At 39.7% G+C, this 26,832-nt stretch overlaps 1 protein-coding gene across 3 annotated transcripts in view; it reads left to right on the forward strand.

Annotated features, from left to right (window-relative positions):
* DNAH5 (dynein axonemal heavy chain 5) overlaps window positions 1–26,832 on the forward strand; it is a 273,454-nt gene that overhangs the window by 95,160 nt on the left and 151,462 nt on the right. For 2 of the 3 annotated variants that reach the window (XM_064596856.1, XM_064596858.1), the window contains exons 17-30: window positions 1,189–1,334; window positions 5,409–5,574; window positions 6,153–6,443; window positions 7,909–8,099; window positions 8,185–8,272; window positions 10,204–10,337; window positions 14,279–14,480; window positions 15,858–16,093; window positions 17,229–17,447; window positions 18,458–18,520; window positions 18,812–19,050; window positions 19,805–20,045; window positions 22,275–22,474; window positions 25,399–25,552. In XM_064596856.1, coding sequence (XP_064452926.1) covers window positions 1,189–1,334; window positions 5,409–5,574; window positions 6,153–6,443; window positions 7,909–8,099; window positions 8,185–8,272; window positions 10,204–10,337; window positions 14,279–14,480; window positions 15,858–16,093; window positions 17,229–17,447; window positions 18,458–18,520; window positions 18,812–19,050; window positions 19,805–20,045; window positions 22,275–22,474; window positions 25,399–25,552 — 2,570 coding nt within the window. The remainder of the gene's footprint in view (window positions 1–1,188; window positions 1,335–5,408; window positions 5,575–6,152; window positions 6,444–7,908; window positions 8,100–8,184; window positions 8,273–10,203; window positions 10,338–14,278; window positions 14,481–15,857; window positions 16,094–17,228; window positions 17,448–18,457; window positions 18,521–18,811; window positions 19,051–19,804; window positions 20,046–22,274; window positions 22,475–25,398; window positions 25,553–26,832) is intronic. The other variant, XM_064596857.1, reaches the window with a different exon arrangement.

Here is a 26,832-nt window from a genome sequence, read left to right on the forward strand (position 1 = left end):
ATGGACTTCTCTGTATTCAATTTTAACTTCATACCCCAGACAAAAGTGATATCAGAAAAAAAGGGAATTCACTCTATGGTATCTGTTGAAACTGTATTATCCCTTAGATGGAGCTTTATTAACCATCATTCCTACTTTTGATGTAAAAGTGTTAATTTCCTCTAGAACTGACCTTTCTGTCCATGGAAACTTAGTGCTCAATATTACTTCAGCATAATTCTAAAAAATGTACCTTATGATAGTAACTGTAAAAGAAAAATCGAGGGAATTTCACTTCAATAATATCTGTAGGGGAGCCTGGCTGGCTCAGTCGGTAGAGCAGGCGACTCTTGGTCTCGGGGTTGTTAAGTTCGAGCCCCATGTTGGGTTGGAGATTACTTAAAAATAAAATCTTAAAAAAGAATATCTGCAGGATACCTCCTGTGGAATAGGCTGTTCTCTAGGGAATTTTACCAAAATACATGAATTCGTTAATTTCCTGGAAACTAGATATATTCACTATTTAATTTTATCCCCAGAGATAAACTACATTTAAAAATTATACTTATTGTTGGACACTAGACTTTAAATAAGTAGGAAGCAAGGATGACAAAGAGGATGACAAAGGGGAATTCCAGAAGAAGGAAAGACATGACGAGTAGATGAGTAGGCAGTATGGTACACATGGCCATGGAAGGAAGCTCAGGGGGTCAGTGCCTGCGCAGGACGAGGGGGCCGCTGGAAATATGTGCAGGTTCCCAGGAAGCCTCCTGGGGGCGCTGCATTCGAGCCAGCTCTTCAAGTCTGAGTCACAGTGAGGCCGGTGGAGAGAGCGAGAGTGGGAAGCTGGTTAGAGGAAGGACAGTGTGCAGAAACCAAGTGAGAAATAGCCATCTGGATCGACTTTAATCCTGATTTCAGCACTGCAGTTTAGTCATGTGCATTTTTAAAAAAGATTTACTTATTTAGTTTAGAGAGGGAGAGTGCATGAGAGCAGGGGGGAGGGGCAGAGGGAGAGGGAGAGAGAGAATCTCAAGCAGAGCCTGGTGTGGGGCTTGATCTCATGACGGTGAGATCACCACCTGAGCTGAAACCAAGAGTCGGAGGCTTAAGCAACTGCCACTCAGTCCCCCTAGTCGTGTGCTTTTTTTTTTTTTTTTTTGAAACAAAATGCTTAATCTCTTTTATTCACTTTTCTTTTTTCCAAAGAGGACCTTGAGTTGCTGCTTGACAGAGTCAACGATCTGATGGAGTTCCGCATCGATGCCGTTCTGGAAGAAATGAGCAGCACGCCGCTTTGCCAGCTCCCTGAGGAGGAGCCGCTTACCTGCGCAGACTTCCTCCAAGTGACAAAGGTTATTAGGAAATCGATGTGTTTATTAATTTTTTTTTTTTTGAGAGAGCGAGAGGTGGGGGAGGGGCAGAGGGAGAGGGAGAGAGAATCTTGAGCAGGCTGCACGCCCAGTGCGGAGCCGTGACCCCAGCCAAAATCAAGAGTCGGAAGCTTAACCAACTGAGCCACCTCTCCCTCTCCCTCTGCCCCTCCCCCCTGCTCTCATGCACTTTAAAAGGCGAAAGATTTATACGATCTGAAGAGAAACCAGAGTATTCTCATGCACTTTATTAAAATAATTAATAAAGGGTGTTTTTAAGCATAAATTACTTTCTTTTTTTCCTGTCTGTGATTGGTCTGTGATTGATGTGATCAAATGCAGAGACTTCGGACAGTAATTTGAAACTGAAGAGGAACGTATCCAAGGAATCACCTAGACATGAAGAACAGGTCATTTCTTTTCAGATCAGTAGGACGGAAATTGCCATGGGACACATTTCTCATTTTTTCCATATTTTTTGAAGAATTCAGCTATTTTGTTGAAAAGTTTCCAGTAAGCTAGTGCTAATTAACAAAACATTTGTTTTCAATAGCTGTGGGACAGAATTTCTTCTTTAAACATTTCCGGAGAGCACCTCTTCCCAAACTGGTGTTCTGTGGTACATGGTCCCGGAGCCACTGGAGGAAACCAGGAAAGCTGGGTCTGTGTTCAAACTGCTCAGGGTAAAGGCTGGTTCCTCCTTTCCCCTTGCAGAGTCTTTACACATTTACATGTTAAAATAAAGGCCGTCAGAAAGTCTCTTGGAAAAGAGCCCATTTGGCTTTCTTTGACCCATTTTTCTCAAACTTCTTTTGCAAAAGGAATACTTTCTTCCCTATGCTGGGATTAAGATCCTAGAAACAGTGCTCCCTCCATGAAGCAGCCTTTTGGGAATGTCATTTTAGCATCATCATTTGCAGTGTTCCTGGTTGGCATCCTGAATATAAGAATTCATCAGGGTTGATTTTAATATGGTATGTCAGCAGTCCCCAAGACCATCTCCACTTGAAGGATGATTTATGAGAATGGTAGATTAAGATTTAAGATAACATTAAATCTTAGATTTAATCTTTAAGATAATCTTTAAGATAACATTTAATCTTAAGATATAAGATTTGTAAGAAGGACTCCTGGAACTCAGCATCTGGTTGCACTGAGGACTGAGATTTACTACAGGGACGTAGTAAAGATACTCAGACCCTAAGGGAGAAGAGGCAGGAGTTTGGAGGAATGCATGTGTAGGCTTCCTTATGCTCTCTCGCTCTCATGAAGGGTCACACAGAGCTCACTCTCTTCCCAGCAGCAAAAATGCAGCAACGTGTTTGCAACATTTTTGTCCAGGGAAGCCCATGGGAAACTCAGTGCTTGAGGTTTTTAATGGGTCTGGCCACACACATAGGCACCCTCTGCCTAGCATGGACCCAAATTCCAGATACCCAGAAGGAAGACAGGTTTGCAGCATTAGCCACACTGTTTACACAGGCTGTGTAGGCAGAGTGAACCAGTCTTATCAGCTGGGGAGCTGTGGGAACCTTCCTGACATTCAGGCCCCCAGACACCAGCCAGAGACCAACCTGGCATGCACAATTGCAGTCTCAGGCCTGTCCTGTTAACCCTTTCCTGCATATGCGGTTATCTTTGGTATACATTAAATTACTGTTAGATAATCAAAATTAAATGTCTACATTTTAGAAATTCCTGTTTCCTCCTTTATTCAGACTCACGAACTGTGTCTAGACCCCAAATTCCCCAGGCCCCCTGCTCATTTGTCATGATCTTGCCCTCTGGGCAAATCACTTGGCTCCATGGTTTTAATATTACCCCTCTTCTTAGGATTATTTTATAAAAATGTTTCTTTTAAATGTAAGCTCAAGTTTTAGAATATTTTTAAAAATGAAAAAAATAGTATTTTTACCAGTTAGACTGCCATTGTTATAATTTTTGTGTATTGCCTACTTATATGCCTTTTAATAAGGTTGTGAATGGTGTTTTTCTCTCTCATTTAACATTTTCTCAAGAAATATTTTTCATGTTGTTATGTGGCTTTCATGGTCACCTTTTTAATTATGCCTTCAGAATATTTTATTGAGTTTATGTACCTTAATTTACTTACTCGTTCCTTGTTGCTGGACATTTGGATGGTTCCCAAATTTGCCAAGAGCTGCAATGAATATATTTATATGTATCATGTTTTTCCCCCCTAGGAGTATTTCCTTCTTCAAAGTAAAATCATTGCATCAAAGGATGTGGCTTCATTTAATAGCTCTTAATATTTGTAGCCAAATTGCTTTTCAAAAGGATGGCACCAACTTACAATGCCATCAGCAATGTGACAGTACCAATTTCACTATCTTCCAACAGGTGCTGTTTTATCGTAATTGTAATAAATTATAATAAAGATTTTATAATGAGGTATATAATAAAACAAATTTATTATAAATAAAATATAATAAATTTATGGTAATTTATAATCAGAAATTCTAATTTATTAATTTTCACTTAAGTAGCAAAATCATAGAACCTAATTTTAATTTGCCTTTTGATTACCAAACTCAGTGATTACCGATTAAGTGAATGCTTTCCCTTGAATTTGTTTACATTTTATAATTCATTTATTCTTCAACAATTTTTCTGGTGCTTCTACGCAAACCACTGCTTGGGGATACAGCTGTGAGCAAAACAGATGAAATCCCTGCCTTCATGGAGCCCTTTTCAAGTGCAGGATACAGAAGAGCAAACAAACAAAAAAGCCAATAAATCAACAACAAGTTAGGTGGTGATAAGCTCACTGGAGAAAAATTAAAAGGGTAATGAAGAAAAGGAGTATCTGACAGAGAGTTGTGATTTATGTTGATGGACAGGGATGACTTCTGTGATTACATGTGAGCAGAGGAAGTGAAGGAGCAAGCCATGTGAATAACTTTGGGGAAGAGAATTCCAGGCAAAAGGAACAGTAAGTGCAAAGGCCCTGAGGCAGAAATTTGTTATGGTAGTTTGATGAGAAGGAAGATGTTGCACTGAAGTTTATCTAGTATCTTCTTATGCTGAGGGGGAAGGAGAAAGGGAATTGCTAGTAAGCATAGTATCTGGGGAAGCAGGGGAATCTGTGATTTAGAACTCAGGTTACATGATTAGTCTTAAACAGAAGGGAGAATACTGCATTCACTGAAAAAGGAGGAAAAGGGGTTGATGATGGAGGCCACTTTGTCTTCTGGGTGAGGGCATGCGGTCAGGGAGTTGAGTGAGTCCCTGTGTCATTTGCTTTGTGCTATAGAAATCAAGGTCATTAGCTGAATATGTGGAAGAGGATGGTGTAAAGATTTGAGGACACAAGGATCTGAGGATACAGCTGTTATGAGCACATTAGAAGAGTCTCAAGATGAGTAATGGTGGGGCTTGGAAAGGGACTGGAGACTGTGCCCAACCAACAGAGTCTATTATTGCATGGGCTTATTGTCCAACCAGGTGGTAAATCACTGACTGCCTATATCATCTGTTTCTCCATCCATCCATCCATCCATCCATCCATCCATCCATCCATCCATCCATCCATCTATTATCTGTCTGTCTCTACAGAATCAAACCCAGTGCCCCAATCATATTAGTTTATATTTGTTAAATCTCATTCTTGAGAAACGTGGAATCTCACGAGAGGGGAGAGGAATCTCTGAAATGAATTAGGGGCTGACTCTGGCTTGTTTCCAAAGGTGAGGAGGAGAGAAGGAAGGCTGGCTAGAGCAGATTGATGTGAGATAAAGGGTACTTCATGGAAAGAGAGTCTCCTGGGAAACTTTCAGAGGTATTCTCCCCCCACTGTTGGAGAAGTAAGTGTAATTTCGGTCTGCCTGTGCTGCTCCAGTTGGTTCCCTATCTTTAATGAGTTCTTTTACGGATGCCTGGCCCTGGTTCGTGTGAGGGTGTGGCCAAGCATTGTTGGAGGCCAAAATCCCCATCTAGACGCTGAATCTATGGCATTACTACTATTACTGATGAGGTCTCAAGAGCTAGACAAACAAATATGAACTGTGTTAATTGTTTTTTTTTTTTTTTTGATAGGACCTTTGTATAAAGGGTGCTCAGATACTAAATTTTAAAAGCTCATTAGTGGAGGAAGCAGTGAATGAGCTAATAAATATGCTGCTGGATGTGGAAGTTCTATCCAAAGAAGAAAGTGACAAAGTGTCTAATATGAATAGTGCTGATTCAAAAAACAAAAGTTCGGGTAAGAGATGGAGTCATGGAAGGGTCTTATTTTTCTAGGACATTACTGAAAACTAAAATTTCATTTCTACATAGTGATTGGTTTCACACTTCTGTAAACACTCTCCCAATTTTATAAGGACATTTATAAATCTGAAATTATGATTCTGAGCATATTGTCATTTATCCCATTATTTTTTGTTAAACTGTATATGCATGTACCTTATCAGTAGAGTAGAATGGATGATGGGTTGGAATTCCCACTGGAATTCCCTGCCTATACTAAAGCAAACCTTTTGTAGGACAGATGAGGACACTGAGAGGCAAGGAAGGAAAGTGATTCTCCCAAGGCTTTATGGCTATTGATGGAAGAGAGAGCATTAGAACCCAGGTCCCTGAGGTCTGGTCTTGCCTTTACAGCCGTAGTTCCTGTCTCTCCACCTATTTCCTCATACCAAGGAGGAGAGGACTCCATCGGCCCACCCGGTGCCCCAATTTCTTCTTCCTATTCTCTGATGGACTCGCTTTCTAGGAAATCTGACGTTTAAGTATTATTCAACTTGCATGTAATTATCTTAATTTTCTTCTCTTTAATTGCAGTAGATGGTTCTCTCTTTCTCCATCTCTCTCAATCTTCTCATCTTGTAACAGCAAAGAGACAAGAAGGAAAGTCTGACACCTTGACATCATCCCTTAAGGCCCCGGCAGGCCTCCTGCCTTTGGCAACTATCCTGAGAAAGAAGAAGGAGACTGAAGTGTTAGAGGAGGAAGCCTGTGGGTTGTTGTCCTATTTCAACCACCAAAACATGGATGCACTTCTGAAAGTTACAAGGAACACACTAGAGGCCATCCGCAGGCGTATTCATTCCTCCAACACGACGAACTTCCGGGGTAATAATTCCACACAGTTTACCTACTGGCAGCCCAGCCATGTTTGCTGCTTGTGTGTGTATTCCTGTTATTTTTAAATAATTTTAAAAATCCACTATTTATTGAGAGCCTCCTTGTAAGTTTATACTTTATGAACTTTGATTATCCCAACAGTTCTATGAAGTAGATCTTATTAGTCCATACTCTCCAAAGCAGAACATTTCTTTACTATTTTTATGTCAATTTAGTACTTTCCAGCCAGTTTGTTCATTCTTAATACAATCATCTTCTCTTCAGCACAATTCAGAAATGGGTGTTGCATTTCCCAGATGAGCCACAAAAATCCATCAAATCTAGAGACATTTTGAAACTAAATTTTATATTAAAAATGAAAATACATTATTAATTAAAATTGCAAAATGATAGGGTAATAAACCCGATTGATTTTGAATATTGGCATTTAAGGGGAAGCATCTCTAATAAATTAAAAGCAGATGAATAAAAGTGGATACATTGAAGGAAGTTTTGATTGGCAGCATGGAACAGAGTGATAGGGCTTTTATTTAACACAGGGATATTATTAGAATTTATCAAGCATTGGTTGATATGCTGAATATTAAATCACATGTCTTTCCCAACTGTATATATTATAGGTATTTCCAACTATATAAAGTTACACACACACACACACATCCACATTTATGTATTTATGCCTTAAGGCGATACTTACACCTATATGCAACTTTAAAAGCCCCTTAGATATAAATGATGAGTTACGCTTTATCTCTTCTCCATTCTTTAACTGCTCCCAGTTTGAATTATACGCACTGTGGTAGAAGAGGCATATGTTTTATGTGAAATTCCAAACTGGTTCTTTCTTTTTTTTTTTTTTTTAAAGATTTTATTCATTTATTTGAGAGAGAATGAGCTAGAGAGAGCATGAGAGGGGGGAGGGTCAGAGGGAGAAGCAGACTCCCTGCTGAGCAGGGAGCCCGATGCAGGACTCGATCCCGGGACTCCAGGATCGTGACCTGAGCCGAAGGCAGTCGCTTAACCAACTGAGCCACCCAAGCGCCCCTGGTTATTTGTTTCTGACTTCGGCTAATTCTGACAGCTCTTCTTGTTCTTCATGCCTCGCTTCCTTATTCTACATTTAACTAATTTATTAGCTTGCTGGTGTGTGGACAGCATCATTTTCAGTATTTTAGATCACAGTTCACATTATTAAGCCAGATTCCACATAGTGGGTGGCCTTTTATGGAGTAGATTATATCAGCAGAAAATGTGTCAGGTTCCACTGAACTGCTGTTACATTGAGCAAAACGAGTTACTCCGTAGTTTTCATTCATCCCCCAAATATTTGTCTGATAATGTAGTTCCTATGTATTGTTCTGGGTGCTTTAATTTTCCTGGCTTAAAAGGAAATAAACTCCATTTTAAATAAAAAAAAAAAATAGTAAGGCTTCCCTCTTTTGTGTTAACTCAGACAGTAAGAGTACATCTAGGCTGAAGCAGAACAGCCTGCCCATTTTCCGGGCCGACATCACTCTGGCCATTCCCAACATCACCATGGTCCCTGCCCTGGAGGACATACAACAGACGCTGAACAAAGCCGTGGAGTGCATCGTCAGTGTCACCAAGGGGGTTCGACTGTGGAGCAGTAAGCTGCTGTCCAAGGTGGGTGTGGGATGAGGGCATCATTTTATATGGAAGCTGCTTTTATGGATGGGACTGAGCTAAAAAATATCCTTTTACTTTGTAGAAAAAGATGCAGGAGAGAAAAATGGCTGCTTCGCAGAATAACGAAGACAGTGATTCTGATGATGAAATGGGAGAAAACGAATCTCAAGGTGAATGTTCCTTTGGTTCTTTTGAACCATTCATTGAAAACCAGCATTGAGGGAGCTCAAATGGATTTTTTTTCCCTCCATGCAAGTCTTAAATCAGTGTTGATTGGAATATTAATCTACTAGCCAATTTTAAGTTGATATACTATAAAAATCCATGTATTTTAATGACTCCATTATAAATCATGTATCTTTAGTGTATATGTCACAGATGGGGCTGCCTCAGTGATTTCTCAAATCAATAACTTAGTCTTCTATCTTAAGAAAATTACCTTCAAGTTTACTGATTTTTTTCCCTAGAGACTGAAATCTGTTGAGCTCCTCTCGTGAATTCCATTTATGTTCTCCACCTCAGAATTTGCAGTCAGCTCTTGTATTTCTGTCTCATTACTAGTATTCTCTATTTTGTGAGGCATGATCCTTACACTTTCCTTTAATTCTTTCAATTGGGTTTTCAGTCATTCTCTGAACATTTTATAACAGCTGATATGAATTTTGTTTAGTAATTCCAGTAGTTGGGTTTTCTCATGTATAGTTTCTATGGACTGCTATTGTTGCTATGTGTGGACACTGCTTTTCTGTATCTTTGCGTGGCTTACCATTTTTATTTTTGTTGAAAACTTGATCTTTATTTATTTATAAAGATTTTATTTATGAGAGAGAGAGAGAGTGTATGCGCACGAGCAGGGAGAGAGGCAGAGGGAGAGGGAGAAGCAGACTCCCTGCTGAGCATGGAGTCCAATGGGGCTCGATCCCAGGACCCTGAGATCACGACCTGCGTGGAAGTCAGATGCTTAACCTACCAAGCCACCTAGGTTCCCCCAAAACTTGATATTTTAATGTGGCAGCTCTGAAAATCTGCTTGTCTTCACCCCTGAGCACCCCTCCCCGCCCCCGCCAAGAGTCTGTTGTTACTGTTTGTTTCATTATTGACTCTACTGACCTTCCTGGACTCATTCTGTAAAATTAGTCTTTCCTGTGGTGTGTACTACTGTAGTCTCTGGTTGGTTAGTTTGAAGGTCAGCTAATGATTACACAGAGATTTCCTTAATCCTTTCAACCGCTAAGTCTTACACCTTTTGCCTAGGAATGGTATGGATGCTGGAGCACCCTGAAAACTCAGAAATTTTCGGTACCGCCTTAGCTTTTATTTACTTGATTTTGCAAGGCCCAACTAAAAGATTGGGGCATTTTAGGTCTTTCCTGGGCATGTGGATAGCTCTGTGCAGATGCATGACTTTCTAGAGCCCCAGGGGATAGGTCAGGGCTTTACAATGCCCTCTGTGGATCTTCATTCCCCAGATGTTTAATTTTTTTGGTCAACCTCTTCTTTGCCTCAACTAATATCATTGTCTCAGTGATCCGTGAGGTTAATTGTTGCTGATTGTTTTTTTAACAAGTGCCTTAGTGATAGGGATTTTTTTTTTTTTTTTTCCCTTAGTGAGTTCTGAATCAGGTCAAGTAACAATAAACTCTGAATGGGGCTTTTCCAGAGAACCTCTTGATGGGTCAAAGAGTGACAATTCTCTGGGGCTTCTTGCAGAACTTCCAGTGCAGTTTGGGCCCTCTGGTGACTGCTAGGCTGCGGCTGTGTTTCTCAAGGCTACCACATCCCCAGTGAGGGGGCAGCAGGCTATGGAAGTTAAAACATCTCAGAACTCACTACTGTTACCACGATTTTAGCATTTTTTTCTTGACTAAAGGAACACCACTTGGCTTGTTGCCCGCTTTGGTTAATGTCCAGAGTCCTGAAAAAATTGACAAATGTTCCCCATTTTCAGTTGCTTTTGCAAAGAAGCCGTCTGTCAGAGGTCCTTCCTTACAGAAATGTCTTCCTTTCAGAAATCCCCTCATCGTTTTAAAGCATGTTCCCTATGCTTTTGATATAAACCCTTCTCTCTCTCGCTCTCTCTTTTTTTTTTTTTTGCTTTTAGATACCTTTGAGATAGCATCTGTAAACTTACCCATTCCTGTACAAACCAGGAACTATTATAAGAATGTGTCCGACAACAAAGAGATTGTGAAATTAGTCTCTGTGCTTAGCACGATCATCCACTCCACCAAAAAGGTATGCCAAGAGGACTTGTGGTCAGAGCCCTGTGCTTTACCATGTGTACCTGTGTGAGGTTGAAGGTCTCAAGCTTGTCCTACATGTAGCCTGGGCCTTAACCACTGTGCCTTTTGGGTTGTGGTGGGGGTGGGGGGAGCTATGCAACCTGACACGTGCTCAGCAAATGTTTGTTTAACTAAAGATTTTTCTTCCTAGATTGCAAGGTGAAAAAGAACGATGATTCCTGTGTTTCATATTGTGTTCTGTCTAATGCTGTAAACCTATGTATTTACTTAGTTAGTACTAATAGACCTAATCATTAAAAAATTTGATATGTTTCAAAGCAAACTGGTGTTGCAATTCACTTTCAGAGAATCAATGATACCAGTACTGACTAGTATCATTTGAAACATAATAAGATTTATAGTCAGTTTTTCATATTTGTGTAGTCAGGTAAACCTCATAAACTATCAGCTGGAAATGTATGTGTTTTGCCACGTGGAAATAAGATAAGAAGGAGAACAGAGCAAATTGTAGTGTTATCGGTACAAACTTATACTCGACAGGGGTATAAATTCAGTTTAACTTTTCTTCCAACCTGCTCTTCTCTCAGCTTCCCCCCCCCCTTTTTTTTTTGTTCAGGGGAATCAGTTCTTGTCAGAAAGATTCAAATCCCTGAAGACAATTTCTACTTAAAAACAATCTATATTTACATTGCCCCTAAGACCTGTTGACTCTTTAAAAATGTCTCTGAGTGTTGAGGGAATGGTTGTCACTCAGCAAATACATCTTTTCTGTTAGTCAGTTCTGATAGAATGAGCTTCATTTGTTTGAAAATATTTTGAAAAGCTGCCATTGCCATAACCATGTGAAGAAATATTATTAAGTTTAATTTTAATGTGTTCCTGAGGGAACTGGAGGCTTTTGCATTTATGCATTTTCAATCTTCCCTTCTTAATATATTGAAGGTCCCATATTTAATTTTGCCCTAGGGACAGTGTTCACATAATTCAATTTAACAAATATTTATCTAGTGCTTAGTTTAGCAAGCTCCATAGAAATGATAAAGGTAAATAGTCTATGATGATAATAAACATTCAGATATATTTTCAAGTGTTGTAATCATGGAAAATATAATAAAATAAATCAATAATGAAGCTCATTACTTTCTGTGAATATAAGCAGCCATGATTATGAAAATCGAAGGGTAAGTTATAGTAGTTGAAATTAGCATACTGTTGGCAATAAAATGCTTATCTTTGTGTTATTTCTGTTGCGTTTGCTTGTGTATTATATGAAGGAAGTGTGCAAATCTCAGGCACTTAGAATAACTTAGAATAACTCAAAGGACTTTTTCCAGATTGACGAGATGGACAAATTGTTTCTGGAAGAATAAATACACACTTAGTCATCATACTAGACATGGCCAGTGCTCTGCAGCCAAGGACCCTTCTGGGTGATTCTGCCTCAGTCAGGGAAAATCCTATGATCATCAATCATTGATTGATCATCAATCAATCAATCAATCAATCATTTTCTTCTTGCCACAGCTGATTGGATCAGAATGGAAATCTGACCTACATTGAGCAGATTCATAGGCTAGCTATCAGCTTACAACACTGCCTGTCTTGAAAAGATGAGCTGGACCAAACCATCGAAATAACCTTGGCAGGAAAAATAACTTAAGCAGAACAGCTGTACCCATGCAATTCAGGCAATTCTTCCTTAAAGCTCTAGGTTACCTCCACCTTATTTTATTTTTTTAGAACTTTTGAAATTACGTTTTTAACTCCAGTATAGTTAACATACAGTGGGTTACCTCCATTTTAGAAACCTCCAATCTAATAAAGAGTGACACTGTCAGAAAAGATAAATGAGAGTCTAAAACTTAGTTAGGGTATATTCTTAATATTATAAAGTCTAGGATGTTGGAAGAGCTCAGGATTCTGGAATTTCTACCCATACTCAGGCATCTTTGATAATTTGTAATTCATTCGCCAAGACATCATATGTTTGTGAATGTCTTCATGCTGTTGCAATTCATCCTGGGTATGCACGTCAGCATCTCAGCCCATGCCAGGGAATCAGTTTGGTGGGGATAAGTAGTGGCAGGCTTAGCTTTGTGCATTTTCATGAGTGGGAAGTCTCAATAGCTATTAAACCTGAAGTTGTGAGGGACATTTTAGCTGCGTGTGGGGAGTGGTAGAGTAAAGCTGCTTGGTTTTTGAACAGGTTGGTGAAATTTACTGAAATGATTGGGCCATTTAGAATGCTGTTGGTAATGTCATATTTTTTTCCCCAAATAATGGCATTTTTCATTCCATCTCAGTTTAAAAATTTTTTTCTCATGTAGATGTAACTCTGAAATTATAAGCCAGTAGGAAAATTTGATTCCCAACAGGTATGAACATGAGAAATGAGGAGCCAAATCTTTAATTATTTGTAGGTGATAATGATTATGTCATGTAAATCCATGAGGCTAATCTGAAAAAAAAATATAGCCCAAAGAGAGTTAAGTTAGTTGTTAGTTGAAAGGTAATTATAGGCATTTCTGCTGTAATGAAATAAACATATTCCTGAAAATCCTCTTTTGTAAGGTTGCATGTTTAATATAACATGGATTATGAGAAAAATAGGCTTGAGGCAGGCAGCCGAAACCTAGGAAATTTTGTTAACCAGTGTGGTTACAAAAACTACGACAATCATAGTAAAATATCCACCCATTTAATGAGGGTAGAGTAAGTAAAGAACTTTATTATCAAAAGGTGAGAGAAACTTGGTGGAAAGGTGGTTGTGAGAAACAGTTGAACCTGCCGAGCCATGGAAACAAGGATAAAATATAGAAAGATCGGGTTGGACTGTGCAAAGAACATTGTCAAAAAGAAGTGGTGACCAAATTGGCCCCAAAGGAAAAAGTTGTGGAAGGGTTGTGGTACCCAGGATTGTGCCCCTCCATGGCTTGCTGCTTTAGCTGGTACAGAACAAAGTGCTGGGAGAAACAGCATTTGATGTGACCTCCTCATTATGTTGGCATCCTTCTCTAGTTACCAAATGTGAGTGAGCCGGTATCACTCACAGAGGCACCCTTTATAGCAAACAGGACTCTTTATTAAAAAAATCAATTTTTAAAACTTATATGCCATCCATAGCCAGTTATAAAAATAGCGGAGAAAGATCCTGTTTACAATAACCATTTCATTGAAAAATACCCAGGAACATACATGATAAAGAGTGTGTGAGGTCTCTATCAATCTTCCCCTAAAAGTTAACAAGTAATGAAAAAAAAATGAGAAGATTTGGAAATGCATACTGTGTTCCTGGATGGGAAGATTTAACATTCTACAGATGTCAATCCTAATCCAATGGGTTTATACATTTTATGTGATTCCATGCAATCTTCCAATGGAGTTTGATGCTGGATATATTATGTTTGCCCCTCCAGATCTTATCTCCACCCTCTGATCTTAGGGAAAAAATTAATAAATTTCCATTGAGGCTTCCAATAGATTTGACCAGTGAGAGAGTCATGGGGGAGGTCTGATGATGGGGAGTGGCGTGGAGGGAGGGGGAGGGGACAAAAGTGACCTCAGAGTGATTTTTCCCATAGCACCCTAGGTGTGGTGTGATTTTGAGCTGTGGTTTCTGAACGAAAGGCCGGCCCCAATCAAGAGGCTCTTGTCCAAAAGAGACTTCATGGACTCTCTTTTTCTAATTTCTGGAGACTGTTCCCCTCTCCTTTTGGCTGGGAGGGCTAACAGTTTTGTCATTACTACTCTTGACTTACCGTGTCCCTAATGCATCTAATTCCAGTTCTGTGGCATTTCTAACTATTCACACACCTCACTACTTACGCGTTTTAATAAATCTGTGGGAACCACCAGCAGTTGAGCAATAGTCACTGTACCATGATGCCCTTTCCACATCCTCCTCTCAATGCACATGTGTTATTTGTGTTCTAGGAAGTTGCTGCATCTGTGGTTGGCTTCAAACGCTACAATCACATTTGGCAAAACGAGAAAGAAGAAATGGTTTTGGCGTTTATTACGGAAAACCCCCTGCTCTCTGAATTTGAGTCTCAGATTCTCTATTTTCAAAAGCTTGAGCAGGAAATTAATGCCGAGCCGGAGTGCATCCATGTGGGTGCCGTTGCTGTGTACACAGGTTGGTTCATTTTCCTCATTTTTGGGCAGTCATAAAAATTCAACAGTATTGGGCGCCTGGGTGGCTCAGTCGGTTAAGCGACTGCCTTCGGCTCAGGTCATGATCTCAGGGTCCTGGGATTGAGTTGGGTTCCATGCTTAGTGGGGAGTCAGCTTGTCCCTCTGCCCCTCCCCACCACTCGTGCACACGCACTCTCTCTTTCAAATAAATACATAAAATCTTTTAAAACAATAAATTTTTTAAAAAGATGGAGAGGGGCACCTGGGTGGCTCAGTTGGTTAAGCGACTGCCTTCGGCTCAGGTCATGATCCTGGAGTCCCTGGATCGAGTCCCGCATCGGGCTCCCTGCTCGGCAGGGAGCCTGCTTCTCCCTCTGACCCTCCTCCCTCTCATGCTCTCTGTCTCTCATTCTCTCTCTCTCAAATAAATAAATAAAATCTTGGGGCGCCTGGGTGGCTCAGTTGGTTAAGCGACTGCCTTCGGCTCAGGTCATGATCCTGGAGTCCCGGGATCGAGTCCCGCATCGGGCTCCCTGCTCGGCAGGGGGTCTGCTTCTCCCTCTGACCCTCCCCCATCTCATGTGCTCTCTCTCTCTCATTCTCTCTGTCTCAAAAAAAAAAAAAAAAAAATCTTAAAAAAAAAAAATTCAACAGTATTGTTCTGTCTCTTTACCTAGATTAGTATTCCAGAGAGTTCTAGCTATCTTTAAGATTGACTGTCCTTTTAGGGGTTCAAGTTTTAAGACCAATTTGTAGATTTTTTTTTTTAAGATTTTATTTATTTATTTGAGAGAGCGAGAATGAGAGAGAGTACATGAGAGGGGGGAGGGTCAGAGGGAGAAGCATGCTCCCCGCCGAGCAGGGAGCCTGACGTGGGACTCGATCCCGGGACTCCAGGATCATGACCTGAGCCGAAGGCAGTCGCTTAACCGACTGAGCCACCCAGGCGCCCCTGTAGATTTGTTTTTAATTCCCTTCTGCATAATTATATATTCTGGACTATTTTGAACACTTTGCTGCTAAACCTTGAAAATAAATGCTAATTCAGAGAAAGAAGATGAGCATGTTGTATCTGGAATTAAAATTTACCCTTCCTTTAATAAGTAATTATAAACATTTGAGGCTTATTTCCAGTAGTTTTGATAATGTACTTTTTTTTAGCATTTCGAAATATGTTCTGAATTGTTGAAAGACAAGCTTTATAAATATGAATGAATGTATAATGAGTAGGAAAATCTAATTTTTTTTCAGTTTGATTTTCTTATGTACTGCAGGGCTATAAATTGTAAAATATTTATTACTGGTGAACAAGAGCACTCTGTCTTTTCATACTGGTTCAAATTTTTCAAACTGATCTGTGGACATTTGGGTTTGACAGCTGACTTGAAGTTCATTCTGACTACTGAGACAAAGGCCTGGATGGTTGTCATTGGCCGTCACTGTAACAAAAAATACAGGAGTGAGATGGAAAACATCTTTACACTTGTTGAAGAATTCAATAAGAAACTGAATCGTCAGATTAAAGACCTAGATGATATTCGGATTGCTATGGCAGCACTGAAAGAAATCAGGGAGCAGCAAATCTCCATTGACTTTCAAGTAGGACCTATTGAGGTAACTGATAACCATTTGCTCATTTTGGAAATATCTCCACATGTTGAGTGTTATTAGAACCAGCAGCATCGCTGGGGGTTTGAAGAGGATGCCCAGTAACTGACACCCCTGTTTGCCCCTGTCTGCGAATTCAGACAAAACTGTAGTCAGGTAGTCAAGATCAAACAAACACCTAACTGTCGTCAAGATCAAAATACAACCTTTATTCATGATAGAACTTATTTGAAAGACGTGGCTTACTGTACAACTCCTGTATTCCCATTACTGTCCAAATCCATACACAGACACTATGGGCTTGTGAACACTATATCCCAGAATTGTTGAACCAACTCCCACATCAGAGGCAACATTGGAAAGCTGCAGGCCCCTCTGTTACCCTGCTTTACTTTATTGGTACTGGGGTACAGACCAGAGGGATGCATTCAAGGAGGAAGAAGAAAGAGGGAGAAAGGCACTGGGCTACGTTTGCCCAAATCAACAGTCTCTTCCCCAAATTAATGATTAAGTATTCATTCCACCTGTATGGGGAGAACTAATGGTTGGAGAGGGGGTAGGGATATTTAGGGAAAATCCTTTCTCCTGAAAAGCAATTTTAATCTTTTAGCTAAGAGAGTAGTCTAGGATTTTGCATCTTGAGGGCAATGACTCGGCTCAGGTTTTGATGTGCAAGTTCCCTCTTGTGTTTTACTATTGGAACCTCTTACCAACACAACGAAATGGGATAGAGTTAAAACCCTGATTTATTATCCTAATAGTAGCAGTTAGATTATTTTATATTTTTCATTTATTTGATGTAATTTTGAAGTCTTGAAATACAATTTAGGGGCCTACATAAAACTACCTTTTATTTGTATAATGATTTAGTTTTTATAGTGTTTGAAATTCATTTAAAATGCTGTTTTTTGATATTTGCAAAAATCCTATGAAGCAGTCAGAGAATTCTCCCATTTTACAGATGAGGAAACTGAAACTTAGGGGCTCAGTTGCTCATTTAAGCTTTTAGAGTTTGCAAGAAGAATGTAGAACTCTCTGGGCAGTTTCCCTAACATTTTGGTCTTTTCCATTTTAACGCTTTAAATGAGTGTAGATTTATGCATCTGAGAGGCAGAAATTAAATTTTCCTTCTTTTGTGTAGGAATCCTATGCCCTGCTTAACAAATACGGGCTTCTGATAGCAAAGGAAGAGATGGACAAAGTCGATACTCTGCATTATTCTTGGGAGAAGCTCCTGGCACGTGCCAACGAAGTTCAGAATGAATTAGTCTCACTGCAGCCTGGTTTTAGGAAGGAACTTATTAGTACCGTGGAGGTCTTCCTTCAGGACTGTCACCAGTTCTACTTGGACTATGATTTGGTACAACTCCAGCTTTTTCTGTTTGTATTTTTGGGGAAGAGTGAACAGAGCATGCAAAGTGTTTAAAGATTATGTGTCAAGTTTAATGAAATTCCCTAGGAGTGGGAATTTTATTTTCATGACAGCAATCTAAGAAATGAAGAATTTAAAAAGTGCTGTTCATGTTATATCATTGGTCTGTTCTTGAGGCTGTTTGATAGCTTTCTAAACTTGTGTAGACAAATACTATTCACATATGGTTAAAACAGTCCTCCTTCTACAGCTTTCCTTGCTTTCACAAACACCACAGAGTACCCAGCATGTGCCAGGCACTGTCCTTGGTGCTGAACCCACAAACTGGACAAGACGGAGTTCATGTTTTAGTCATTCATTTATGAGTTTTAGTGCCAACTCTTCTATGGGAATATGTTGTATAATAAGACCAACTTCTAGCCAATTATAATATACTACAGAACGGAAATATGTAGAGTAAAGGGTACAGTCTGTGCCTATTATATAGGAAAAACACACCAAACCACAAAGTTAATATATGAGATTGGATCCCTGCACTAACTTCATGGATGAAGAAGCACAGAAATCCACATATTGAAGGTGTTATAATGTAGGAAAACCTGTTGGGAATGTTAAGATTATAGGTCACTTTGCAAATAGATATGAGAATGGTAAAATCTGTGAGTTTTGTGGCATTAGTGTTTTAGTTCAAAACCAGACATTATATGGGCTTCCTATAGAGTGCTTATTGACCCTTCTTTGCCTGTGTCACCTAAGAAATGAATAGTACTTGTTTTTAATTTTCAAAATTTCTTAAAATTTAGAAGTTGTGGTATTTTTAGACTTGAAAATATTTCCAAATGAGACAATTTCTTGAGTCCTTTTCTACAATTTAAAAGTGAAGTTTCCTGTCATTGATGTGACATGCATGCAAGCTAACTTTGATGTGCAAATACTTTGAGCTCATAAAATCCATAGGCAACATTTCATTTTATTTTATGTTTAACTTTTTGTTTCAGAATGGTCCAATGGCCAGTGGCTTGAAACCCCAGGAAGCCAGTGATAGGCTTATCATGTTTCAGGTAATCTTTTTAGTTTCTGTGACCATCTAAACAACCAAAACCTTAATGTGTTTTAGACACATATATTTTTTCCCTTAATATAGAAAGGCCTATTGTGGAATATTTTAAAAAACGTCAATGGGATGATTATAATTGGAGTTAGTTTCTATGTAATTAGTTACAGTTATTTACTAGTCTTACTTGCCTGTGCTCAGAGATCATACATGTTTGCTTATTTGCCATTTTTTTGAAATTTACATGTTTATTCATGTGTAAATCATCTTGTTGAGTTTTCACTTGTGTTTTCTTTAGAATCAATTTGATAATATCTATCGGAAATACATCACCTACACTGGAGGAGAGGAGCTTTTTGGGCTGCCAGTTACTCAGTATCCTCAGCTTCTTGAAATAAAGAAGCAACTAAGTCTTCTACAGAAAATATACACTCTGTACAACAGCGTCATAGAAACTGTAAATAGCTATCATGATATCCTTTGGTCAGAAGTGAATATTGAAAAAATCAACAGAGAACTTTCAGAGTTCCAGAACAGGTGAGAAATTAAATGTTAGCATGCCCAGAGCTATTGAAGCTCAAATGCTCTCTTTTTTGATAGGCTGTCAAGTTCTCTTCTCACCCCCAGATCTTTCGCAAGCACATTGTGCTGCATTGCTGTTGTCTGTTGACATTGCCCTTGCCAGACCCTATTTATTAATTACTCCTGTGTGGGCGTGGTGAGACAAGCACATCCTTTAAACCTGGATGAATCTAGTCAGGGGCTTTTCTGCATCTTGGAGGGAGCAGAACTCTATATTATACTTACCAACATTTGAGGTTTATGTGAGATGACTTCCTGTAATAAAAGCAAGAGCCCTCTGATTTTTCTACATCCTTTTAAGTGTTGAACCCAAAGAAAATAGAGGGTCATTTGTTACATTTTTTTGGTTGACAGCCTGATAAACTCTGTTGTGCTTTGTACTTAGAAGGCTCTTAAGGTATTAAGACTATTAAGGTATTTGTAGAATTGGGTTGAATTGGGAGGCACCTCTATCCTTTAAAATAATGCCTTTTTTTATAGTTAATTTTTATGAGGGAGTTGAAAAAAAAAATCTTTCCTGATTGGGAGGAGTGCTTTTCTATAATGTAGAAGTATGTTATATTAACAGATACCCTCTCAGTCATGAGATTTAAAAATGCTGTAGGTATTCAAAATGACTGTTTTTGATAGAAATGCTAGCAGGCTGTCTTGGATTGGATACATCCAGGCTTATCTTTGAATAACCACTCATGGTGGCTTCACTTTTCAGGTGTCGGAAGCTGCCCCGGGCCTTGAAGGACTGGCAGGCTTTCTTGGATCTGAAGAAGACCATTGATGATTTCAGTGAATGCTGCCCCCTCCTAGAGCACATGGCCGGTAAGGCCATGATGGAGAGGCACTGGAAAAGGATAGCTGCTCTCACTGGGCATAGTCTGGATGTGGGGAATGAAACCTTTAAGTTAAGAAATATCATGGAGGCACCTCTTCTGAAATACAAAGAGGAAATAGAGGTACAGTTGATAGAAAGCATGATATGGTGGTGGTGGTGGGGGGGATTGGAAGGTCCCATGGGATTTATTTTGATAGTATCCTACATTATGGAATGTTGGATTAGTAAACCATACTAAGAGAATTAAAACTCTTTTCTGGGTATTCAGCTCTTCTTCCTTCAACAAATGTTTATGTGACAGGTTTTGTGTTAAGCGCTGGGGACGTAAAGATGCCTTCCTGCATTCATAGATCATTAAATAGTTTGTGTACTGAAATAATTATCCAAATAATGGTATAGTTACAATATGTGGCAAATACCATTGAAGTAAAAGAGTCTCTGCTCTATGACAGCCTATAGTAATAGGCTTATCCTGTTTGGGGGTGGGGTGTGATAAAGGTAGCGAATGCTGGGGTGCATGTCCATGACTGCTGGGGGTGCGTGTCCATATGCTTGCGTGGTGAGGCAGGGAGGGGCTTGGAAATTTCAAAGAAGACAGTGTCAGGCAGGTGAGGCAGCACGTGTGAAGGGTCTGAGGTGTGTTTGGGAAACCAGAGGAACGCCAGCATGACGAGGGTGTGTTATTGATTTTGGTCTTTGGGCCAATGGGGAGCCATCTGGGAGACATATTTTGAGCAGAGATGACATGGTTGGAGTTGCATTTTGTAAAGATCACTGCGGTAACTGCATGGAGAAAGGATTGGGGGAGGGCCAGTGGGAATGATGAGAAAGTCAACTAGGGGGTTATAAGAATATCTCAGACAAGAGATAATGGGAAATGATGGGAAAGTCAACTAGGGGGTTATAAGAATATCTCAGACAAGAGATAATGGTATATTGGACAAGGGGGCAGGTAGCGAAGCTGGAGAGGGGAGAAAAGATTGAGGAGATCTTTAGAAGGCAAAGCTGGGTAGAATTTGGTGAGGGAGGGACCATGCTAGGAGAAACAAGGGGAGGGGCTAAGGAGGAACCCTAGATTTCCTGCTGAGAGATCTCAGTGGATGAATGTGCTTATCATTGAGATAGGGAATTATTGGAAGGGAATCAGTTGAATGACAAGGTGCAAAGAACTTGATTTGGGGCATGCATTTGATATTTTACAGAATGTGTTTGGGGTTCCCTTGGTAGATCCAAGCACAGAGCCCTAGTAGGCAAATGGATGTGGGTCTTACCTGGAGATGCAAAAGGTTACAGGCATAGATGAGCTCATCCAGAGAGGGAGTGCAGCGTGAGAAGAGAAAAGGGCAAGGATGGGGCTTGACTAATGGTCTAGGAATAAATGTGGCTGCAGAGGAGACTGGGAAAGTCAGGTTTCTGTTAATTTCCTTCTCTCGTACTGCATTGATTTGGCTCTAGAGTTAAATCAGAGACACATTAAATTTTGAGTCTTTGATTAGAGTTTCAAAATTGAAAAGGTTATTACATTATCTGTCTTTTATCCAAATGGAGATGTAATTGACATGTAACATGGTGTAATGTATTGACTTGATACCCTTATATGCTGTATGATGACATGTAACATGGTGTAATGTATTGACTTGATACCCTTATATGCTGTATGGTGGTCTGGTCATTGTGGTGTTAGCTAGCACCGCTGTGGCACCACACAATTATCATTTCTTCTATTGGTGGCAGCAATTAAGCTCTAGTCTATTAGGAAGTTTAATATCTACAATGTAGTTTTGTTATCTATAATCCCTGTCCTGTGTATTGGATCTCCAGGCCTTATTCATCTGCTGGTTGCAAGTATGTACCCTTAAACATCTCTCCTTTTCCCCCTCCCCCAGTCTCTGGTAACTACCATTCCACTCTGTTTTTTGAGTTTGGTTTTTCAGATTCCACATATAAGGGATATCATATAGTATTTGTCTCTGTCTGACTTATCTCACTTAGCCTAATGCCCTCAAGGTCCATCCACGTTGTTGCCAATGGCAGGATGTCCTTCTTGCTCATGGCTGAATAGCATTCCATTGTTGCATATCTTTTCTGTCATCTTTCTTTCTGGAAGACTTTGATGGGAAGTTTTACAAATTAAGGTTCTGTTATTTAGTAATAGCTCTATCTTCATCTCTTTCACTAATTGTATATCTATATACACATGCACCATTTCTTATTTGCATTTTACAGATGGAAAAAAAAGTATAGGTACGTAGGGAGAAAATAGTGAGGCTAGGACCTTTGCTGAATCTAGACTGTTCAAGAAGGATGTGTGACTTTCATGTGATAAAACAAGAGCTTGCAATTTTAATAGGACATCTGTATCAGTGCAGTGAAAGAGAGGGACATTGAGCAGAAGCTGAAGCAGGTGATGAACGAGTGGGACAGCAAAGCATTCACCTTTGGCACCTTTAAAACCCGTGGAGAGCTCCTCTTGCGGGGAGACAGCACCTCAGAAATCATCGCCAGCATGGAGGACAGCTTGATGTTGCTGGGCTCCCTACTGAGCAACAGGTAGGAAGTCCGTCCGTCTTTCCCCTGAGATTCGGGGACCATTGTAACGAACATTTTAAGGGAAATTCATTTTTAAAATGCAGCAGTAGCCCCCATACAATTCATTTAATGTTAAAAATCCTTGTTGTAATTTTAGCCTTTGGCACAGCATGTATAATCCTGTTTTTATTTCATTATCCCCTATTTGTGGGATGTGTCTGAGACCGTTAACTGGACAAAATAATGCAACATGTAATTAGCCACGTGGATCTTGCGGAACATTTCAGCTTTGCTCTTGACAAGCCTTGCCACACAGCTGACAGCTCAACAGGCTCCAGAGTCCAGGGGAAATGAGGCTGGTTTCAGAATAATCGTTCTACTTGGGAAGTCATTGTGCCAACATCTGTGGACTAGAAACTCTAAGTTAGGTACATACTTTAATGAGATGACAGATTAAGATGGAGAATGAATTTAATTCATAAAGAGAAGTAAAGCAGCACAGACCAGTACTAGTCTAATGCTTCTATGCGACCCTTACCAGCAAAGCCATCATGCTTTGGACACATGAGCCTTAGACTCATGAACTTAACATTTCCTAGGTTCATTGCTTCTCTTTGCTCTTTCTGAAATCGTTTTTTGTTCTCCAGCATCTTCTCAAATATATGGTAATAGTGTAGCATGTGGGTATCATCGAGATATGAGTTTATTGCGTTTGTCTTTCAAATGTCACTCTATTCTGTGTCTATGTGTATCAATAATTTTAATATAAGGATTAATAACCCCTTAATACTCTTTGGATAAAAATTTCTCTTCTTCACATTTACTTCGTATACTGGAATGTTTGAAGTGAGTAATATGGAATATAAAATTAGATCTTAGAGATTTAGACCATTGGTAACCTTGACTCTGATCTACTTAGGATTTGACAGTTTTAATGAATTTGGTTGTGATTCATACCCAAGTAGAATGAAGGATAGGTGGAAAATAACACACCCTAGGGAGGTAGAAAATGTACATGTATAAATTAAGTAAAAATTATCTATGTGGGGCACCTGGGTGGCTCCGTGGGCTAAGCATCTGCCTTCCGCTCAGGTCATGATCCCAGGGTCCTGGGATGGAGCCCCACATTGGGCTCCCTGCTTAGCAAGGAGTCTGCTTCTCCCTCTCCCTCTGCCTGCCACTCCCCCCTGCTTATGCTCTCTCTCTCTGTCAAACAAATAAATAAAATCTTTAAAAAATTATCTATGTTAGGGATTGGCCAACTATCCTTACCAATGACATTGAATCCACAGACAAGAGTTGTGCGAGGAATACATATTAGATGCAAATTTATTGAACACCTACTATGTGCCCTGTGTTCTTCTAGGTGCTATGGATAGAAGGGTGAATAAAACAAAGACTTCCATTGCTATGGAACTGCATTCTAGTGAAAAGAATAAATTAAAAAAAACCCCAGAAATATGTGGAATATTAAAACAGTCTGTTTAACAACTAAGACTATGGGAATGAAAATTTTATTCACGAATATGACTAATATTTGAGAAGATTTCAAGTCCATAGTCTGTTGGAATAGGGGGGTCAATAAGGGAGGAGAAAAAGAGGGAGAACAGTGATAGTCAGTGTAATCATTTAGGATTTTGTCTGCAGATAATGGAAGCACCACATACGACATTGCTTGCATCAGACTGAGGTTTGTGTGTCTCTTACATAAAAGGAGCTCCAAGGTTGATGAGAAGCTCCACCTCATCATCAGGGACCCACGCTTTTGTCTGGCTCACTTTTCTGTCTTTTCCAAGTGTGGTCCTTCTCTCCCATAATTCCCCTACCATCCAGTGCTGCTACTTCTCATCCAGGAAAGTGGTTCTCAGACTTGGCTATATGCTGGACACACCTAGGGAACTTACAGCCTGGTTGGATCAGACTCTCTTGGAGGTGGGACCCAGGCAGGCATGAATAGTTTTTAAGATCTGCTGGATGACCCCAGAGTGCGGCCAAGGTTGAGACCTACTGAGGTTGAACAGTCCTGGTACTGCACTTTGCTGCAGAGGAGGCTGGGAGATTTAGCATGGTAACCGGGCAGCTCTGTGTCGGGGAGAAATGGGGTTCTCCATCCAAAGAGAAGGAGAAAAGACATTGCAAGATTACTATCGGTTTCTGTCTCAAGAAAGAAAAAGGGAAGCTGGGTTAACTGTGTGAGAGACTGAAAAGTGGCTTTCAGAGTGTCCGTGTACAGACGTGTAAGCCCTAACACACACACACACACACACACGCACACCACACAAACACCAGCAGGTCGACATGAGTGAGTGGGAAGTTGGGAAGAGACCCAGGAAAGGGGAGGCTAGAGAGAGAGCAGGGGTCGTCATATTTGAAAATTGAATTAGTTGTATGGTCTCCACCAATGTCCCTGTAATTGCTCCATTTTATATGAAAAACCAGAGAGAGTCCCTGGAATAGGCACAGAAGGTCAGCAGAAAGAATATTATGCTCTTGGCTGTAGCAACAATGACTCGAATTTTATTACTTTAGAAGTTGGGTGCAGTCAAGTCTAACACCTGATCTGCTCCTCAGATGACACGTCTTTTCCCACCTCTCTATGCTCTGGATCAAAAAAGAGCAAGTTGAACAATGTCCAATAAACAACGATGAATTAGTCACTTGGTAGTGACTTTAATTTTAAAAGCCAGCAATGGGGGTGCCTGGCTGGCTCCATCAGAAAAGCATGTGACGCTTGGTCTCAGGGTTGTGAGTTCAAGCCCCACATTGGGTGTAGAGATTACTTAAATAAATAAAACTTAAAAAAAAAAAAAAAGCCAGCAATGTAATCAAAGTGCTAAAGAAATAGGTAAAAATTAGGATAAAAAAATCTTTTAGTTGGAAAACAACAACAATAAAAAGAAAACACACAAAAAACCCCCAAATGCTGAACGTATTTTTCATTTTAGGTACAATATGCCATTCAAGGCCCAGATTCAAAAGTGGGTGCAGTGCCTTTCTAACTCAACAGACGTCATTGAGAACTGGATGATGGTGCAGAACTTGTGGATTTACCTAGAAGCTGTCTTTGTGGGAGGAGATATTGCTAAGCAGCTGCCCAAGGTTTGAGAATTTTCCTTAGGATTTCATCAGGGTTTTAACTTAGAGAACTATCTGCTAACTAATAATTCCTTTAAAAATGCAATAATATCTCAACTTCTGTTGAGCCACACCCGCCCCAATCTTTTTGTTGTTGCCATTGAACTGTCTTTCAAAGAGAGAGCAATTGTGGAGAAGAAAGGATGTGAATGCTAGAGAACTGTGCCATTTTGTAGGAAGCAGAGGGTTAAGAAAACAAAGGATGAATGCCTGCATAATTGATATGCTTCTTCAGGTAATTTGAAGGTAGAATTTGGAATAGTGTAGAATTATGGAGTCGTTATCTTGACAATGGTGGGATAATTTGTTCTGCTCCTTCTGACAGTTTAGAACAACCCATGCTGTACAATATACCCAATTATATCTGCACTGGAGAACTGGGGGGTGGAAACAATCTCCAGAACAATAAAAGGCCTTCTTCTCGAGATTGTGGAGCATGTTTCTCTCATCAGATTTAAATATCTCATGGGGAATATGGAGTGTAGTATTTCAAAATTTTTATAAAAACATTTTTATCAAATCTCAAGGATTCTTATTCAATTACCTTAAATTGTTTGCAAAATTATAATGTTTTAACGATACACTTGAGTTTTAGAAGCACGATTATGTTGCGTGTTCTCTTTCCTCAGGCTTCCTACCTTTCCCCGTGATGAGTTTTCAATTTCATTATAGAGGACAGATCTTTTAGCTGATGTATTTTTCACCTACTGGTGAAATGTATCCACACATTGAAATTTTAAGTATTTATTTTTGCTTTTATATTTGGGAATGTGTTTCTTCCTGTTGGGTGGAGGAGAATCTCAAATTGGACTTAATAGTGGAAACTTTTCACATACAATATTGAAGGAGCTGGGTGGGGTGTCTTGCTCTCATATTTGATAGTATATGCTTCTTGGTAAACTATAGAAAGTTTTAGGGAAGAAAAAAATTATTTCTACTCTCTCAGAGTAATCTCTGCATTTTCCATTTTTTTCTGAAAAAAATCCATATTCAAAAATTTCACAATATTAGGGTTATACTGTAATTAATTTTGTACCTTATATTTATTTATTTTCAAAGATTTATTTATTTGAGAGGGAGTGTATGCAGGTGGGGGGGCAGAGGGAGTCTTTTTTTTTTTAAGACTTTATTTATTTATTTGAGACAGAGAGAGCAAGAGCAGGGTTAGGGGCAGAGGAAGAGGAAGAGGGAGAAGCAGACTCCCTGCTAAGCAGGGAGCCCAATGTGGGGCTCAATATAGGGCT

This window comes from Mirounga angustirostris, unplaced genomic scaffold (genome assembly GCF_029215605.1).
Source record: "Mirounga angustirostris isolate CCGP_5_RB_7025 unplaced genomic scaffold, mMirAng1.0.hap1 SCAF_7, whole genome shotgun sequence".
Taxonomy (NCBI): domain Eukaryota; kingdom Metazoa; phylum Chordata; class Mammalia; order Carnivora; family Phocidae; genus Mirounga; species Mirounga angustirostris.